This window comes from Pongo abelii, chromosome 23 (assembly GCF_028885655.2).
Source record: "Pongo abelii isolate AG06213 chromosome 23, NHGRI_mPonAbe1-v2.0_pri, whole genome shotgun sequence".
NCBI lineage: Eukaryota > Metazoa > Chordata > Mammalia > Primates > Hominidae > Pongo > Pongo abelii.
In genome coordinates, this window is record NC_085929.1 from 24,409,972 (window position 1) to 24,429,415 (window position 19,444).

Below are 19,444 nucleotides of genomic sequence, written 5' to 3' on the forward strand. Positions count from 1 at the left end.
CCACCCACTTTCTTTGGCAGGAGTGAATAAGCCCTATTTTAACTTACTTGCTATCAACTTCTGGGTGAGCTAAGTGACAGGAGCACCAGAGGTCACTTACCTCCATCCAAGCACACCAGAAATCCCCATTTGTAATCCACACTGCACAAGGCTATTTTTACCAGCTCTTGCCTCGTCAGTTTATAACCATCATATAAATAGCAACTATATCTTGTAGGATTCCTTAAGCAATCATTAAACAAAACAAACAGAAATTGGCCCCTTAAGTGGACCTAATGATGAAAAGGACGGGAAACCAAAATAACGCAACATGCTCTGCTTCTGAATCCTTCTGTTTGGCTTCCGTGGTAACAAATGCCGATGGGGGAACCTGGGTGTGCTGGTCCCCGTAGCTGACCTGGGGTCACCCTAGAGCTCTGATTCTGTAGACAGGTGAGTGGAGAATGGCCAAAGGAGATGTCACTGGGATAGGTGGGTAGGACAACAGAGTATGTCTGTAAAAAATGCAGTCTTTAACACAGAGAAAATACCAATGAACCATCATAAATTGGCCAAGTGTTCATGATGTTTTGCTTTGTTAGTAGTGACACATTTGCCTTGAGCTGGCCAAATGTTCTAGCCAGGTTTCCCTTGTGACCCATAAAATTTGAGAGATAGCTGGCCGAAATGAAGAGTTCAATTGGCGCCAATAAACAGTTTTCCTTTGTGGGAAGCTAACAGGCCCAGGTGGGTGTCAAAACCAGTTTTTGACTTATGAGTGTTATGATTTTTAAAACTCAGCTATAGGAGCACAAAAAAAAATTGGAAAAAAATAAAAATAAAAATCATTCCTGGGTTGAACTATATAATACATGACATACAGAGTTTCAAATACAGTGAAATCAAAATCACTGCCTTTTAGAGAAAGTATCTTACTATGTACCTCATTCTTGGAAAAAGGACAAAATGTTACTTGATAGCAGAGTGGTCTGAGATCCTTGGGGAATATAAAAAAAACACAAAGTTTGATCACAACTTACATCAGGTCAGGGCGGTATCTATGGATAATTGCACAAAGGGCCAAGCCACTTTTCCAGGACATGGTGAGATCTGTCACGTTTACGCCTGCATAGCCATCTGTCTGCCTCTGGCACCAACCCAGCAGTTTGCTTGAACGAGCTACAGACTCTAAAACAACAAAACACATTATTATTGGAGGTGTGGTCACCTGGTAACGCTGACAGAGAATCCTCTTTGCAGGAGACATTTCCACTTTGAAAAATTACTGAGGGCAGGGACAAAACAGTCAACACTAGTTTCCATGCAAAGAAAACAGTGAGGAATAAGGTTATGCAAATGGTATCACGACAGTGAATTCTAAGAAAAGAAACTACTAGTTTATCCAGACTCTAAGGTCAACGTCCACCCCCCAGCACCCTGAGGGACCACAGCCTGACAGCCACAACCCGCTGTCCCCACGGCACTGAGGTGGAGGAGCGCCACCTACTGTGTGGCCAGCCTGGCTTACAGCAGCTCTGAGTTCCCAGACAGTAGCTGGCACCTGGCTGAGGAAGCTTTCCCCCTCCAAAGTAACACTGGGAAAAGGAGAGGAGAAAAGGCTCCATTCTATAGGGTGGCACGTTCAACCCAAAGCACCCAGGCCTTGCCCTTGCACTTCCAAGGCACTGCATAACTTGCCAAGAGAAGAAGCCCTGCAGGGCTCCGCTGACAATGCTGGGGCCCCAGACCAGACAGTCCCCGAACAGAGCTTGGAACCTTGTACTATGAATTCTCAACCCTGAAAAACTGAATAGGCAAACACATGTGCTGGGATGCTTTTTACAGTTCACTGAAACGTCTTCTAAAACCTGAACAGCCTCTTTAAAAATCCTATTATTAATCACATCAGAAGAGCTCTGATATAGGCCATTCAAGAGAATCTATGAACTATTTATATCCAAGAAAGTCTGTTCCCTTACCGAGGGCAACTGAAGTTTGTACTAAGTCGTTTAGTAATTTGTGAACATAAGCTAAAAACCAAGCAAGTATCATGAAAATCCTGTTTCATTTAGGTTTTTCACTGTGAAAATGTATTCTGCGATAACACATAAAACCACTTTCTGATGCCATCTCTTGGCTCAGAAATGAGCTTTTACTCAGATCTGTCTCCTATGTGTATATCCAACCATCCAATATGTAATAGGCAACTTCAATATTCCATGCTCTAAAATAAAAACAGTGAATAAAGATACACTCTCTGCTTTCAAAGAGAAGATGCTCCAGTGGAGAAAAATGCAAATGTTTCCGACTGCCTGCTGGTCCTCACATCCACCCTGGCATCCCAATGGCATGTCAAATTCACAATGTCCAAATGACTCAAACCTCTCAACCCTCTCAGCCCTCCCTCTGCCTTGCCTACACTGATGTAGCACCATCTACAAACACCTACCTCTTGCCCCACAAGGCGAACAACTGCCCCTGCCCATCGACTTCACCTCCTTACCATTCTCTCTCACATAGCCAACAATGGCAATGACCATCCACTGCAGGCCCAGCACTCATGATCACAATATGAGGTAGACACTGCTGCCCCCACTTCACAGACAAGGAAACCGAAGTTCAGAGCTATTCAATCACCTCTTCGAGGCCGCACAATTCACCAGTGGCAAAGCTTGGCCTGGGACGCAGTTGCACCTGGCCCAAAGTCTGAGGTCTCCTCCACTGCCTCCTCCCTTCTTCATCCCCAGCATCAGGCCCAGATCTGGGCCTCCACCACCTTCAGCCTGACTACGGCGAGGTCTTTCTACCTGGTCTCCCTGCCTCTGGTACTTCCCTCCTCCATCCCCTCTCATGTGTGGCTGACCAGGTGTGCTCATGTCATTCTCTTTCAAAAAAGTCTTCAGGGCCTTCAATACATACAAAATCTGGAGTGGTCCTCACCTGTCACTGAATCCTGGCAACGTTGCAGGACCCAGCCAAAGACTTCTTCCACAAAGTCTTCTCCCAAAACTTTAGCTCTCACACTCTCTCCCTCTCTACCCTCTGCCCAGCGTCTGTATCTGGTTTCTCTCCGTGCTCTCATAACACCTCAGGCCAAGGTAATTCTGTGTGGTAGAGACCTGTCTTGTGCATTGCAGGATGTTTAGCAGCATCCCTGGCTCCTGCCCACTCAAGGCCAGGAGTACCCACTCCCAATCATGACAATCAAAAATGTCCCCAGACAACTACCAAGTATCCCCTGGAGGGCAAAATCACCCCCGGTTGAGAGCCACAGTCTCAGACAGTACTTCAGCCACTGCCTCAGACCACACCTTATGGCTCGGTGAATGAGTACAGACTTCTCTGAAGGGGCTGCCTGCATTTTAAAAAGCCACCACCAGAACTCACCATTGCGAGTCAATTTGGGGGTGGTTCGGGAATTCACCAGGCTCTCCATTTCCAGGTGAATATCTTTTGTTTCGCCAGTATCATATAAATGGCGCACCTGGCAGAAATTTACAAAGTCAAACAGAAAGAAAATCAAATATCAAGTAACAAATTCCTACCTAAGAGTAGAATGGCTGAAAGGAAAGTCTGGGATAGAAGGCTGGGCAAAGTTCAGACAGAAGTTAGGATGATGACCTTTAAATCTTTTATGAAATAAGGTGGGGTTAGAGAAAAACAAACACATTTTAACTGTGGGACTTTGTGCTAGAAATTAGCTACACAGGGCCGGGTGCGGTGGCTCACACCTATAATCCCTATACTTCGGGAGGCCGAGGCCAGCAGATCGCTTAAGGCCAGGAGTTTGAGACCAGTCTGGAAAACATAGGGAGGCCTCGTCTCTACAAAAAATTTAAAAATTAGCTGTAGTCCCAGCTACTTGGGAGGCTGAAGTGGGAGGATCCCTTGAGACCTGGAGTCAAAGCTTCAGTGAGCTGAGATAGTGCCACCACACCCCAGAGAGCCTGGGCAACAAAGCAAGACTCTGTCTCAAAAAAAAAAAAAAAGAAAAAAGAGAAAAAATTAGTTACTCGGCCATGGAGGTCCCTCTAAGAGTCTCGGTTGGACTACTAATAATGCTGCCTCTTAACAGAAGGCCTAAAGGTATAAACTTCAAGTAGAGGTGAACAGAAAATTACACTAGGGGCCGGGCACGGTGGGCAGATCACGAGGTCAGGAGTTCAAGACCAGCCTGACCAACACAGTGAAACCCCATCTCTACTAAAAATACAAAAATTAGCCAGGCATGGTGGTGGGTGCCTGTAATCCCAGCTACTCGGGAGGCTGAGGCAGGAGAATCGCTTGAACCCAGGAAGTGGAGGCTGCAGTGAGCCAAGATCGTGCCACTGCACTCCAGCCTGGGTGACAAGAGCGAGATTCCATCTCAAAAAAAAAAAATTGCACTAGAACAAATTCTTTCAAGCGAACAATCTCTTTTGTCCTCACAATCATCCTGTGAGTAGTCAGGGATTATTACTCCCATTTTTCAGGTAAAGAAATTGAGGTTCAGACAATGTAAGTCATACGTGACTGGCAGCGACAACACAGACGGAAGTTACCTCTCCTCACTAAGGGGCAAGTGCTCTTACCTACAATAAGAATTTGAATTAGGAGACGTGGCATAAAGGCCTGGATTCTTATCACGTTTGATTTTCTCTAAGTCATTTAACAACTCTATGCCTTAGCTCTCAATCTGTCGATGGAAAATAGTATCTACTTCTACCAATTCAGAGAGATATCTACCTGGATGACTAAAAAAGTATCCTTGTATGTGTGGTATTAACAGGTGCACGCATCTCAACAGATCAGAATTCTCATCAGTCCTGCAGGTGGGCCCAGATGTAAATACTGACAAGAAGGTCTTACCTGGCTTGGCCGGAGGAAGTTGACATTGATATTGGGATACCGAGTGACGGGGTCGATACTGTACTGGCTGAAGTTCTTACTCACATTCTCAGGGGTGGTCTGAGGCAGCAACCTGTAAATACTTTCCCTGCAATAACACAACAATATACTCAAGAGTCAGGACCAGCACCGTGAATATTTCCCTCTCGTTTCATGATTGTTCTGACAGCCCAGCAAGTCACCTGACATGCCTGACAAATCCTCATCCTTGACCAGTCTTCTTGAGTCCTATATCAGCCCCTGCTCCCCACACCCACTCGCGGTGATCCCACGGGAACCGACTGGGTAAGAGCCGAAGACAGAGAGCAGGCACAAAACCATGAGCACCCACAGATGCTGCCTCCAACTCAAAAGGCCACACATTTACTCTTCTATTTTTTCAAGCAACCCAATATTTACTTCAGTTTTAAAGAAAATTGAATAGTGAAATTGAATAGTGAAAAAGAATTATCACTATATTTAGTCAGAATACCTTAAATAAGAGACAAAATAAAATGATATCAACTCCCAATTTCATCTGGGAAATCTTGTCCCTCTAATTCTTCTGGTCAAGGCATTAGTTCTTTATCAGAAAGCAAATCACAGGATTTTTATTGCATTTGCAAAAATCTGCTCCAAAATATCCCATTTAGGGGTTTGAGAAACATTTATAAGCAGTTTGGCGTTTTCCTCTGAATTCAAAGCTACTTTTAATTTCTTCTCTGTCAGTAAGAAATTTATCTTGGAAAGGAGTAAGAGAAGACTTAGTCCAGGAGACTCATCTTTAGGTTTCTATGATTTTATGAAATCCTATCTTGCCTTTCCTCTTTTCCACATGAAAACATCTTTAATTAAGAAGGCAGAGAGAGAAGAAGGAAGAACTTGCACTCTGCCTGAAGAGTAAACCACTCCTTCTTCCCAGTTTTTTCATGAAAGGAACCCCGGGTTACTTCCCATTACCTTTCTGCCAGCACTTCCAAAGGGCTTGTTCCTAGAGACCAACTTCGGACCATCCAGGCAGAGTCCATAGCAGCTAGAAAGCCCCGGGCTATTCCTGTTCCCATTGGCCAGAAAGGCTGTAAATAAGACATAAAACAAATAATTAAAATACCTTTCAAAATGGGAAAAATAAACTAAGGAACAAAGAGTTTGCTGTTGACAGTAGTGTTTGGCAACTGTTTCAATAACAAACTGCTCTGCTTCCCAGATTGGCAAGGAGCAAGTCAAAAAAGGGGCAGAATTTCCATTCATACTTAATAGGCCTGGGCTCCCAGCAGCCTGTAGCCCTCCCCTACTTCCTGGTGTGACTCCTGCAGGGAGTTTACCTGTGCTGTACAACACTGCAGACGCTCATTCCAAGACCCAGGATGCCCAGATTCACTCCTAATTATTCCTGTCCCTACCACAGAGCGCTGCCATGCTTAGCACTCACCTCTAGGAGGCTGTCCCCGACCAGAGCCACTAGTAACTGGTGTCCGTTCTGCTCCCGCACCAAGGCGGCATTCTCGGAGGCATACATACAAGTGAAGTCAAACATGGCCACATCGGGCTGCCCATAGTGATTGATGGCAAAATCCAGAGATGGCAGCTGCTGCTGGGTAGAGAAGTCTGCCGCCTCCCTGGCATAGCTGAGCAGAGCCTCCTGGTCCACGTTTTCTCGGGAAAGCAGGAGCTCTGTGTCGGCATAGTCCTGTCTCCAGAGAAAGAGGAGGGTAGGGATGGAGAAGCCCTGGCACTCGGCCAGAACCATGTTACACAATCCAGGGCCACAGCTTCTCCTTCCCCCTAAAGTGACTCCACTTTCCAAAACCAAAACTATTATACCATTAAAATGGGTGGGGGGAAAGGCAGCCAGGCACAATGGCCCACACCTGTAATCCCAGCACTTTTGGAGGCTGAGGTGGGCAGATCACTTGAGGACATGACTTCGAGACCAGCCTGGTCAACATGGTGAAACCCCATCTCTACTAAAAATACAAAAATCAGCCAGCCATGGTGGCGTGTGCCAGTAAATCCAGCTACTCGGGAAGCTGAGGCAGGAGAATTGCTTGAGCCCAGGAGGCAGAGGTTGCAGTGAGCCGAGATAGCACCACTGCACTCCAGCCTAGGTGACAGAGTGAGACTCCGTCTCAAAAAAAAAAAAAAAAAAAAGAGGGGTTTGGGGGGTGGATTATTCCTGAGAGAACACAGACCTTGCTGCCTAAACACACAGTCATGGCTTTTCCATTTGCTTGGAACAATGACTACTTCTTTGATCTTATCCAGTGTGCCTCAGGGTTGTTCTGAGTATCACATACATGACAGTACTTTGTGAACTGAAAGGGCATTTCATTATCTTCTGGGTAGTAAATGGCTTTTGTCAAATAGGACCACATGAAACACTCAGCCTCGCGTAACTCGTGACACCCAAAGGAAGAACCCAAAAAAGCCTGAGTGCCAAAAAGACATGGAGGTGGGAGCAACGGTAGTCCAGGAGGCTGGGAAGGAACATGTTGAAAATGGAGCAGAGGTTTTCAAAATAGTAAGTAAGACTCGAAAGCCTCCATAGAAACCCACAAAGAAGAACAAAGGACTGAAAAACTCCTTTCCTGTTTTGGAGATTCCTGGCACACTGAGCCAAGTCTTTATTCTCTGAAAGTGGGGCTTACGGTTTCTAAGTGGCTGTGATGGTCCTTTCAGCCACCACTACAAGATGTTAAAGCCAAAACACAAACACTCAGGTTGGTCCTAGAAAGACTGTTTGCTCAACACTGAGTAGCCACATGGGTTTACTATTTAACAGCATACACCGAAGGCATGGCCCCTGCCCTCTTAAAAAAAAAAAATGAAGGCAAAGTAAACCAGGTCTCTTGGCATTCTAGACTGCTCCTATCAAATTTTGACTGACAACCACAGTTCTGTCTGCGTGGCAGATTTAAATCTTCACCTTGTCCCAAGGCGTACGAACTGCTTCACTGGCTATTTCTTACTGACGGCAATGTAACCCTGATGTAGTCCCAGATAACTAGCAAGGCAATTTTAGAAAGCACCTAACCAGATACGTCTTGCTTATGCTTTTGGGAAAGCAGGCTGTATAAACAGCTTTGTCCTGGTTCTCCCTGAAAGCACACAGGATGGCTGTGCTGAGAAACACACGCAAGGTTCCTGGGTAGAAAGAGGGGGCTCTCTGCTACCGGCACATGCTCGTCAGCTCACTCCCCTCTCTGCTGTCAGATAAGGTAGTACTGTAGCTCAGACTAAAGTGACTGCATTCACATCACCCTGCAAAGACAAAGGACTCCCTGAAATTCAGCTGTGAGTCTCTTGTGGGAACTGCACAGGCCTGAATCAGCACAACTGGTGTCTCTGCTTCTGTTTTTCTCATCGCATGGGGACAGTGATTCTCACGTTGAGAACAATGAGACCAGGCAAGACTTAAAAAACTCTCCTTCAGGGACCATCCACGTGGTGGTCTTCTGACTTCATATTTCAGGCCGTCATCTCAGGGCACACCATGCAGTCACCTAGAAACAGGCTGAACTGGACCTGGCTAGGATGGAGCTCAGACCTGTTCTGTGGTCATATAGAGGCCTAAGTGTAGCCTGATCCTGTTAGTGCTGCCTGGACCTCTGAAAACCGTTATCTGCAGTGACACCAGAATCTTCATCAGGCTCCCATACACACTAATTATTGCTTCCTGGTCAAACTCCTTTCCATCTATCACTCCCCCTCCCAAAAGATAACCTTCAACCAACCAATCATCAGTCAGATATGGAATTCACAATAACCACAAACCAAATCACCTAAAATTAAACTGAGTATTTATGCATGAAATGCTGTCTGAAACCTGCTTTGCAAGAATCCAGTGGTGAAAAAGGAGTGCACTGAAATAGTACTGACAGAACACTGGCCATGTGCTGAGAACTGTGAAAGCTAGACGGTAGGTATATGTGAGGGTTCATTATACTATTCTCCCCCCATTTTTATTTACATTTGAAATTAGCCATAGTAAGAGTTGTTCACGCTAAACTGGAAAACATCAGGGGTTACCAGAAGATGCATCCAGTGCTCATTTTCATTCCCTTGCAGGAAAAACCCATCAGACAATTCTTTCTCTTGGTGATATTAACCACTTCAATAAGAAAGAGTTTTGAAGGAAATCCGTGGCTCACATGTAGTATCACTCCTTTGTCCAGCAAACTCTGCTTTTTGGCTGTCATAACGAAATAGTGTGTGTCATCTTTGTAGTAAACGATGTTCTCCAAGTCAATACCTGGGGCCAGAAGACAAACGTGTGCATGTAAGTTTGCTGAGATGAAGGTGCATCAGGGCAGGCTGAAAGGTTACACACGGGCCTACAGAGACAAGGGCCTGAGACTCCAGGCAGGGAAAGGTGTCTAAGCCCAGATTCTCACGTCCTGTATCATCAGTTCATGGAAATACAGGGAGCTTTGTTTCTCTGTATTCACTCGGCACCCCAAACAATCCTAAAAACAATGACTGATAGTAAACACAACTGGAGGTACGGGAATAAAAACAAAACAAGCAAAAAAAAAAAAAGAGGCTAACCTCTAAAGAGGGCTTGGATTAGTTATCGGGTTAAGCCTCTCAGGACAGTCATCAAGGAAGCTGGAGGAATCTCCTAGATTCTTAAGAACAGGATAGACAACTTGACGCCTGGAAGCAGAGAGTGAACTACTGACTTTTTAATTAATCTAAAAAACAGATGTAATGGAAAGAAATCAAGTTCTAGAAAACAAGAGAATGAAGGCACATTTAGCAAAATATCTAAGTTGATCTATTCAAAACCTACCATACAACAATCTCACTGCTATCTGACACATGGTTTGCCTTCAAGCCTGAGCTGGAACTCAGGAAGAAGACTACATACTTAAAAGGCCTAAAGTCAGCTTCCCAAGCAAACCAGGGAGCCACCGGCCAGCAGCTACACCATGCAGCATGCCTCAGCATCACAGCACAGGGCAGGCATTGGGAAGAACTAGTGGAGGCAGAATGAATGCTTTAAAACAAATAAACAAACAAACAAATAAAACCTCAGCCTGGGTGTGGTGGCTCACGCTTGTAATCCCAGCACTTTGGGAGGCTGAGGCAAGTGGAGCCCAGGAGTTTGGGAGCAGCCTGGGCAACATGGCAAAACTCCGTCTCTACAAATAATACGAAAAATTAGCCAGGCGTGGTGGTGCTTGCCTGTAGTCCCAGCTACTCAGGAGGCTGAGATGGGAGGATCACTTGAGCCCAGGAGTTCGAGGCTGCAGTGAGCCGAGATCACGCCACTGAACTCCAGCCTGGGCAACAGAGCGAGACCTTGTCTCAAACAAAAAACAAAACCCAGAGCGGCCCAGTCACTGTGAGGAGGTTAAGAATAAGAGAGGAGGCGACAAGTTCTGTAGGAAGCATTGCACTAGGAAGAAGGAACAGGAGTGAAAAGAGCAGGAGGGGCAGACAGTGCAGGAGGGACACCGACGGCCACTCACCCCACCAATCCCCCAAGAAAAAGCCACCAGGGACTATTTAAGTTTCTATCCTAGGGCTCCGGAGACATCAACACCAACCTGTGGCTTCCCTCAGTTCCTGGAAAAATTTTTGGTTGAATATAAAAGCCACACCACTGATCTCTTCCACTTTAGCTTCTGCTGTTGTATTTCGGTTGATAAAATTTGCTGTGATGGCGATGGCCAGTTTGCCACGGAATTCTTTCCGACGAAACCCTGGAGGGAAATAAATTTTCAGAGGTGATAATCATTGGCTAGAGAAGGAAGATCACTTCAAATGAAAGTGGGGGTGCTGATAAAGACATCAGGGAAAGTCGGGGATGAGAACTGATGGGAAAGTTAGGGCAGCTCTTCTGCAGATGAAAATAAGGCATTTACCTACCCAAGAATATGAAAATTCAGGAAAGAAGTCAAAGTCTCCATTAACAAACAATTTGAAATGTGACTGGCCAGAATATTACTCAGTACTAGAGATTCCTCTTTAAAAAAGGGATGCGTGGGGGGAGCACCTGCTTATTAATATGTAGATTAAGTCCTACAGGTGCCAGCCACTCAAGGTATGGCTGGTCTCCTAGTGCCCCAGCAAGAGTGCCCTGTAAGCAGCAGCCTGGGCCAGGTAAGGTGGTTCATGCCTGTAATCCCAACATCTTGGGAGGCCAAGGCAAGCGGAGTGCTTGAGCCAAGGAGTTCGAGACCAGCCTGTGCAACATGGCGAAAACCCAATCTACAAAAAATACAAAAACTAGCTGGGTATGGTGGCATGCGCCTGCAGTGCCAGCTACTCAGGAGGCTGAGATGGGAGGATCGCTTGAGACCAGGGAGATTGAGGCTGCAGTGAGTGTGATCATGATACTGCACTCCAGCCTGGGCAAAAGAACGAGACCCTGTCTCAAAAATAAAATAATTAAATAAAATAAAAGCAGCAGCCCAAGTGCTAGCTGGCTAGAGGACGGCGGGGCCTGCCATTCCATCAGGGCAGGAAGCATACATTCAGGCTCTCAAAAGGGTGGACGCTGGTCATGCACAGTCTCACCCCAGGGGTAGGATAGCATCAGCTTTCCCTCTGCTATGAGCCAGGCAGAGAAGCACAGACCAATACCTTCCAAGGTGTTCCTCCGACCATCCCCACCGATGATCACTTCAAATTCATACTCTGACACAGGATGAGTCTTGGGGTGCACCAGTGCCCGCCAGCCTATCCCTGTGGACCAAAACCAAATAAATGGGGGTCACCACCCAGACCACATTCACAGCCAGGACCATCTCTAGATACCCAGTCATGTGAACTGCACAAAACCCTAGGCCAAAAACACTATGTGCAGAAGCAGTGGAGACAGAGGCCGGGCACGGTGGCTCATGCCTCTAATCGCAGCACTATGGGAGGCAGAGGCTGGCAGACTACTTGAGGCCAGGAGTTCGAGACCACCCTGGCCAGCATGGTGAAACCCTGTCTCTACTAAAAATACAGAAATCAGCCAGGCATGGTGGCACATGCCTGTAATCCCAGCTACTCTGGAGACCTAGGCAGGAGAATTGCTCAGAGGTCACAGTGAGCCAAGATTGAGCTACCGCACTCCAGGCTGGGCGACAGAGTGAGACTCTCGTCTAACAAAGAAAAAGCAGTGGGGACAAACCACAGAAGGAAAGAAGCCTTGCAGAGGGCTCACGAGACTCTTCCCAACACATGTGCGCCTGCAACATCTAAGGCTGCATCCAGGCGAAGTCCCCAAAGGCACAGGCTTTGGCTAGCTCTGGAAGCAGCCCTCAGGGGCCTTTGGTTTGCTCCCTCAATCTCATCTTCCTCACCCATCAACAGCCTCTCACACCTTCTTCACTCCTCCAGTATAACTTACGTTCATTCTCTTGGTCCTCAGGAGGCTGTATAAGTCCTTGGAATTCCACATTGACGTGGATCTCAATGCCTAGGATCAAGGCTACTTTCAAAAGTATTAGTTGGAGCTGACGGATACCTGGGAGAATACAGAGATGATGTTGGTGGGAACACATGGAGAAGGGGGTACCCATCCGTGCTGCAGCTCAGGCTCCCACCCCACCACCCACGCCCCCTTCATTCAGATTCCCAAAGCCTGCTGTAGCAGGAGACCTTCCAAAGCCACGCTCTGTAACTTCTTCCTTTCTTAAAGGCAAATATAACCCAGTGGAAGAGTTGTTCTAGAGCAACACACAGGACACTCCCACCTCTTGGGTTCAGTGTTTTAATCAATCAAAAGGTCGGAGACAACATGGGACTGTGGCCTACAGGAGATCCCTTTCCATCTTCCCAATTTGGGGCTGCCATATTGGCGGCATCTCCAATCCTGCTAAGAGGCAGATGTGCACCCACAGGGTGCAGCCCACGCTCAGATGCAGAGCTGCTGCATGACTTCCCCACCCACAGGCGTCTTTTTCAGCCCATTCCCTGGTTGATCATCACACATTCTTATAAGGCAAGGAAGGGAAATTGTAATCCAACCAGATCCTCCTACCATTCCCCCTCCCACTCCTGATCTATAGCTGTGGAAACTGAGGCCAGAATGACTGACAGTCTTGCTTATTTTCATAGTGAGACTGATCGATTTATTGGACGTCCATGAGCACCTGCAGGCACCAGGCATGGCAGCGACTTAAGGTGCAGAGATAAAGATTTAGGCCCTGGTAGAAGACCCTCTCAACCCTAAGATGAATCTTGCCACAAATAAGGCAGACAAATCCACTGAGTTAATGACCCTTGGTCCTCTCTTAAGACCAAACTTAACTGGAGCCTGTGACTAATGTGCCAGGAGCAATGCAAATCCTCCTCACGTCCTCTTGGTTGTTCTCCCCAGTTTACCACAGCCACCACCCTTCTGAGTCCCATTCCCAAAGACTTGTTAAACTCTGCGCTAGTACAGTATTTTCGCAGAGAACTGTGGGTCCCAAGATGCTTTACAAACTATAGCCAGCAGATGGGCAGAGCGCTTCCTCTGCCAGTGGAATGTGGTCACTGCCAGCCAGCGTCTGATAAATTGGCACAGCCGCTGCAAACAGCAAAAGGTTCCATGACTGACTGTGTTTACAGGACACATCTGGAGAAGCTCAGAACAAAGGCTCTTTGATAAAGCTTTCCTGAAAGCATTAATGATAATCAATAAAAAGCTTTCAGTTTCATAACGCACACTGTCTGTTCTGAATTGCTTTTCTGGCCACTTAAAGTCAAACACCGCTGATTGCATTAACTTGTATTCATACCCTGTAGGATCTCAGAAAAGCAAAGGCCCGGGCTGAGCTTAGAGGTGACAAAAGTACAGCAAGAGCTTGCAGACCGCACAAGAACCACCTAATCAGAGGAATGCCGTTATCCCCTTGCCATTAACGGCCAGGCCAGGGCTCTGCTCCTTCTGCAAGTGTGGCTTCCCCCAGGACTGTGTCCCCACAGCACTTTGTTCTTACATTAGTAGAGAATGTATCAGGTCACAGCACAGACAGCTGCATGCCTGTGTACTTCTGCCACTGCAAAAAGGACCACCAGAGGGTCTGGGCCCAAACTGGTCATCGTTTCCCCAGTGCCTGGCCCCAGTGCCCATCCCACAAACTGCAAGAGCTCAGTAAGAGTCCAAGACCTAACAGAAATCCTCAAGCCAAACCCCACATTTCACAGGTTATCGATACACTCACATTTAAGAGTTCTAAATTATAGAACCACCACATAGCAGGTGTTTTTACTTCAAGATGAGTGCACTTACTACAAAAAAGACAGTAATGAGATTAGAAGAAATTGGGTGGCATATGAATTCCTCAGCTGATCTGCATGTCTCTTTCTATTGAACAAGCGTGCAAGGGGTAGGGTGGAATCTTACAGGAAAGCTAGTTTTACTTACTGATATGGTCGATGGCTCCGGCACAGAACTTGCCATAGAACTTCTTGGCACCCAGACCTCGTAGATCATGTATGGTGAATGGCCAGAGATGCAAGACGTTGTTGCGGGAGAAGGCATCTCGTTTCTCAATAACAACCACCTTGGCCCCCAGTAAGGATAAGTCGATGGCTGTACGGAGACCACAGGGGCCAGCCCCAATGATGAGACACTGAAAAACACAGCTGCTTTCAGGGCAGGTGGCACTTCCAACAAACAATTCTCAAGAAGTCTCATGATTGTATGATCATCACTCCCTAAAGCCCCGAAACAGGGCTATTCTCCCCACTGCCAAGAAACCTTCACAACTACGTGGGTCACAGCAGAGCACCTACTATGGCTTAAGAGAAGAGCTAGTGATCACCATGAATGGAGAAGACAGAACCATCAGTGCTAGACACAAGCTCGGCACCTGTTCACCTTGGACAGCCTGGAAGGCCCTTGATCTGCAGCATATTTAAGTGGCCATCATCTCAACAGACAATATGAAAATCAAATACAATCTTACATCAACAGGAGAGGACCATTTCGAACTTTTCTAGGTCAGGCAGATTTCTGTCCAAAGAGATACAGAGTACTACTACACACTCCAGGCAATCTCAAGCCTCCTGGAATAAGTCTACCACACACGATTCCCGGGAAGCAATTTTCAAGAGCCAAAGTTTTGTGTGCTGAAGAGAGTTCCAAAATTCCCATTTCTAGACTGAAAGTCCAGGAACATGATCTCGAAAATCCACATTCCAGAGAAGTACTGAGCAGGAGACTGGACACATATCTTAAGTAGTTTGCTCTGTGTGTGCGGAAGGAAAATGTGCAATGCTTTTGGCTTTGTTTTTGTTTTGTTCTTAGTAGAGGCCAGTACTCACTCATGAAAGTCATATCTTTACAGTTCTTGAATTTTGCTGATGAATATCTACCCAAATGCAAATCCACTGGGGGTGGGGCTCTAGGTATCCCCTATTGCACAAATTAAAGCTCATGAAAGAACATAACGTAGCCATGAAGTCATCTGCAAATTTGTGTCCCTGCTAGCTTGTTCCAAACTTCTCACATTAGGTGTTCTTCTAAGGAGGGAAGCAGGAAATGTACCCCTCCATATCCGCTTCCTCACACCTACCCTGACAAAGGCAAGTGCATAACTCAGGTCTTTGCCTGGGCCTACCTGCTTCATGGAAACCCTATTTCTCCACATGGTGAAGAAAGCAATAGAAATACTTTGGTTCACAAAGTCCTTGCTTATGAATCAAAACAGACCTTTGGAACATGGATGGGAAGAGGTTGGAAGCTTGTGGCAAATCCCAAGTTCGCAAATAGTGTACCTTACCAGCTACTGAGTATGGAACTTTGGAAAGAGGACATGCCAAGAACCCCAAAGCCGTGTTCAGACAGGATACCAGCAGGGCTTGGCTACGTCCCTGCTAAGTGACCTGCCTCCTCCGAACCACATGAGGTTCAAAAGAGAGCTTCAGCAAAATAAAAAGTTCCCATGCCACTTGACTTTGGTTGTTCTTAAATACTTGAAACTTTGAATGTTCAACATGTAAATACATGAAATATGCTTAAAACAGGGTTTGGGTCATGCGAGTCAAACAAAAAGAGGTAAGACATCCACAAAATTTCAATGGGGTTGAAGCTTGATTTCCTATGCTAGGTTGCGGCTAGACTTTGCCTGGTTCTCACTCAGCCTACCTCTAACTCAATCCTCCTCTTTGGCACCTGGATATGGTCGATGGCTCCGGCACAGAACTTGCCATAGAACTTCTTGGCACCCAGACCTCGTAGATCATGTATGGTGAATGGCCAGAGATGCAAGACGTTGTCGCGGGAGAAGGCATCTCGTCAGTGACCCCAGGGCCCAACAGGAGCAAAGCTTACCTTTGTGTTAGTGCACGCTTTTCCCTTTTTGTAGTCTTTGTGACTGCCCCGTTTGTCCAACTTTGCCCAGAGGGCTTTGGCTTTCCAGTAGTTAAGCTTGGACTTGAGCTTGTGATAGAAGGAGCGGTAGTCCTTTGGCTTTAGTTCCAGGTGGTCACAGAGCTCCTGGAAGGCCTTGAGGGTTCCCTTGCAGGTGGTGGCCTGGACAAACCGGTCAAAGAGGACATGAGCTGGGTTCATGGTCTCATGCTTCCTCTCCTCCATGCTGCCTCACTCTCAGCACTCCCCAGAAGGGGAGGTGGGATGGCTGTGGGTCCACCTGACACTGTCACGTTAATCTGACAAAAAGAAAGAAAAAGATGGTCAGCATTTCTCTGTCTACAAACATTCTCCAGGAGACATACTCCTCTTCAAAGCAGAGTTCTCAAGTGTTGCAGTCATCCATCCACAAGCGTGGACTGCACACCTGCAACACTCCAGGCACTACAAGACACTGGGGCTGGAAAGGTGAGCAGGATGGTTCTTGCTCTCAAGGATCTGACAGTCTAGGAGACGAGGCACACACAGACACCGAATGAATGTCTCGATGGACCGTACCAAGGGCCACCAGAGAGGGAGACACAAGAGGATCTCGGAAACAGAGAAAGAAGATCTAAGTCACTATTGGTGGTGAAGGGGGGTGGTCCCCACTGAAGGCGAGCCTCTGAGAGGTGACAGCTGAGTCTCTCAGCATAAATGTTAGCCAGGCAGGGAAGAGGTGTAGGACATGGGAAAGTGACACAGGCAGGCCTGAGTGACTCGTACAGATCAAAGAGGCAAGGATAACTCCCAGGTTTCCAGCTTAGGCCTCGGATTAAACGGAGACATCAGGCCAGTGGATTAAAAATAGAAGCACTCCTTGGTGCCAGTGGAGCAGCGAGCCCCTTCCTCACCTGCACATGTGAGCTCCAAGTGGAGGTGCTCACTGGGCAGTCGGTATGAATGTGAAGTTCAGGGAGTGGCTGGGGATGCAGATCCAGATTTGGGAGTCGCTGGCACACGGGCAGTAGCTAAGCCTACAAAAGCAGGAAGATCACGAAAGGAGAGTGCACAGGGCAGAAGAGCCACAGGCTCTGGAAGAGATCCAGGAGGCCCCACCTTCAAGAGGCTGGGAGAGAAAGATGAGCCCTCTTAAAAGATGAGGAACAGTAGGGAGAGGTCTGAAGAGAACCAACCAGCAGCGTCACAGAAGTCTAAGGAGCAGAAAGTTCGGGAGTGTCAAAGTTGGCAGGGATTAAAAGAACTGAAGAAGTCCTGCTACTGCGTAAGGTACAGGGTTGGGAGACTTCACAGTCATTCCATTTTCACCCCGAATCGAATTGAACAGCAGTAAATGATGATATCTATGCCTTCCACCTATGGAAATGTCCGCACACCTACATCCAGTGAGTCTGCTGGACACAGGCTGGGAGGTGGGAGATGGGAGATGGCACCGCGTGTACTCCTGCACCCACCGGCTCCTGTGAGTCTGCAGAATCGTTTTTGCGTCACAGCTGATGAATCCTCACCACTGGAACTGTATTGGAAGGTGGGAGGCAAAAGGACAAAGGACAAAACTAGAGAGTGGAGAGTGGGTCAGGGTGACGAGACGAGTGTGACCACAGGGCTGAGCCCACACAGCCAGACCCCGGCTGCACGACCCCGCTGCACAACTCTGGGTAAGCACTGTTGCACGAACCCTCAGTTTCCTTGTGTGTAAGACAAGGAGGTTAGACAACACCCCTAAGACTTTCTTTTTTTGAGACGGTGTCTTGCTCTGTCACCCAGGCTGGAATACAGTGGAGCGACCTCTGCTCACTGCAAGCTCTGCCTCCCGGGTTCACGCCATTCTCCTGCCTCAGCCTCCCGAGTAGCTGGGACTATAGGCACCCACCACCATGCCTGGCTAATTTTTTGCATTTTTAGTAGAGATGGGGTTTCATCGTGTTAGCCAGGATGGTCTCGATCTCCTGACCTCGTGATCTGCCCGCCTCGGCCTCCCAAAGTGCTGGGATTACAGGCATAAGCCTGGCCAAGACTTTCACTTCTGAAGTTCTCTGAGGCTACTGCTAAGAAATCCACATGCCCACAGCACTTGCTCCTGGTGCTCTCATCACAATGGCCCAGCACAGGCACATCACCAATTTACCACGAGGGTGACCAACACAACTGGACTGGACTTTGCTTTAAAGATGTACCCTTGGGGTTGGGTGCAGACAGAGGAAGGGAGTGGTTGATGCACTACGTTCAGCAGGCATGTAGAAGCAAGAAACTGCCCACTATTCAGCTGCAGGTGATGCTGAAACCAACTCTTGGAAGACAGGCACCATGTTCCAGAATGATACAGAAGAGGCCCTGAAGCTCTTACTTTGGGTAAGCACACTGAGCAGCAGTGTGAAGTAGAAATGACATGCCACTTCTCTCTGCACCTCACCATGGTATCACAGGATTAAACCAAACCAAATGAGATGCATCTTAAGTTTCATGAGAGAAAGTTGTAACTAAATACAAGGAACCGCCCTCTCCGCCTTATGTTTTCTATGTCAACAGACACAACACTCGTCACATAATGTGGAGGATACATTGCAGATGGAACACATTGGCTGGGCTTTTCGCCTCAAATATATCACGTACTCAACAACCTCTCCTGGCTCTAGATATTAAAAACCACACTGCTGGCCCAGTGCGGTGGCTCATGCCTGTAATCCCAGCACTTTGGGAGGCCGAGGCGGGTGAATCACTTGACGTCAGGAGTTCAAGACCAGCCTGGCCAACATGATGAAACCCTATCTCTACCAAAAAATACAAAAATTAGCCAGGTGTGGTGGCACATGCCTGTAATCCCAGCCATTCAGGAGGCTGAGGCATGAGAATTGCTTGAATTCGGGAGGCGGAGGTTGCAGTGAACTGAGATTGTGCCACTGCACTCCAGCCTCGGCAACAGAGTGAGACCCTGTCTCAAAACAAAACAAAACAAAACAAAACAAAAACAATACACTGTTAACACACATAGCCTCTCCCAACAGCCACATGGCCAAGACACCAGCAAGAAATGGAGTTAACTGGAATTAACGTTCAGTTTCCCCAAAAAAGGAAGGTTTTACTCTAGGTAGCAGCAAGAGAAATACTTTACAGTTCCTAAAATACTTTACAGTTCTTACAAGCCAAGGCTTATCTTAGAAATGTTAGAAAGTCAAAAGATGGCTTGTAGGGCAGGAAAGAGCAGATGTGCTTATGTGAAGGCAGGAGAAACGGTGACAGCTGACAACCCATGACTAGAAACAAAGGTCCCACACCATTTTCTACATCAGGGACCCTCTT

The 19,444-nt window shown here is 47.2% G+C and overlaps 1 protein-coding gene across 18 annotated transcripts in view; it reads right to left on the reverse strand.

Annotated features, from left to right (window-relative positions):
• Window positions 1-19,444, reverse strand: part of MICAL3 (microtubule associated monooxygenase, calponin and LIM domain containing 3) — a 234,354-nt gene that overhangs the window by 101,690 nt on the left and 113,220 nt on the right. For all 18 annotated transcript variants that reach the window (XM_054543024.2, XM_063722747.1, XM_063722746.1 and 15 more), the window contains 11 exons: window positions 16,106-16,443; window positions 14,195-14,402; window positions 12,191-12,307; window positions 11,437-11,538; window positions 10,398-10,553; window positions 8,997-9,097; window positions 6,278-6,535; window positions 5,806-5,921; window positions 4,828-4,954; window positions 3,367-3,463; window positions 1,020-1,167 (listed from right to left, as the gene is read on the reverse strand). In XM_054543024.2, the coding sequence (XP_054398999.2) occupies window positions 1,020-1,167; window positions 3,367-3,463; window positions 4,828-4,954; window positions 5,806-5,921; window positions 6,278-6,535; window positions 8,997-9,097; window positions 10,398-10,553; window positions 11,437-11,538; window positions 12,191-12,307; window positions 14,195-14,402; window positions 16,106-16,369 (1,694 nt within the window). In that variant the 5' untranslated portion in view covers window positions 16,370-16,443. Of the gene's footprint in view, window positions 1-1,019; window positions 1,168-3,366; window positions 3,464-4,827; window positions 4,955-5,805; window positions 5,922-6,277; window positions 6,536-8,996; window positions 9,098-10,397; window positions 10,554-11,436; window positions 11,539-12,190; window positions 12,308-14,194; window positions 14,403-16,105; window positions 16,444-19,444 lie in introns of those variants that run through there.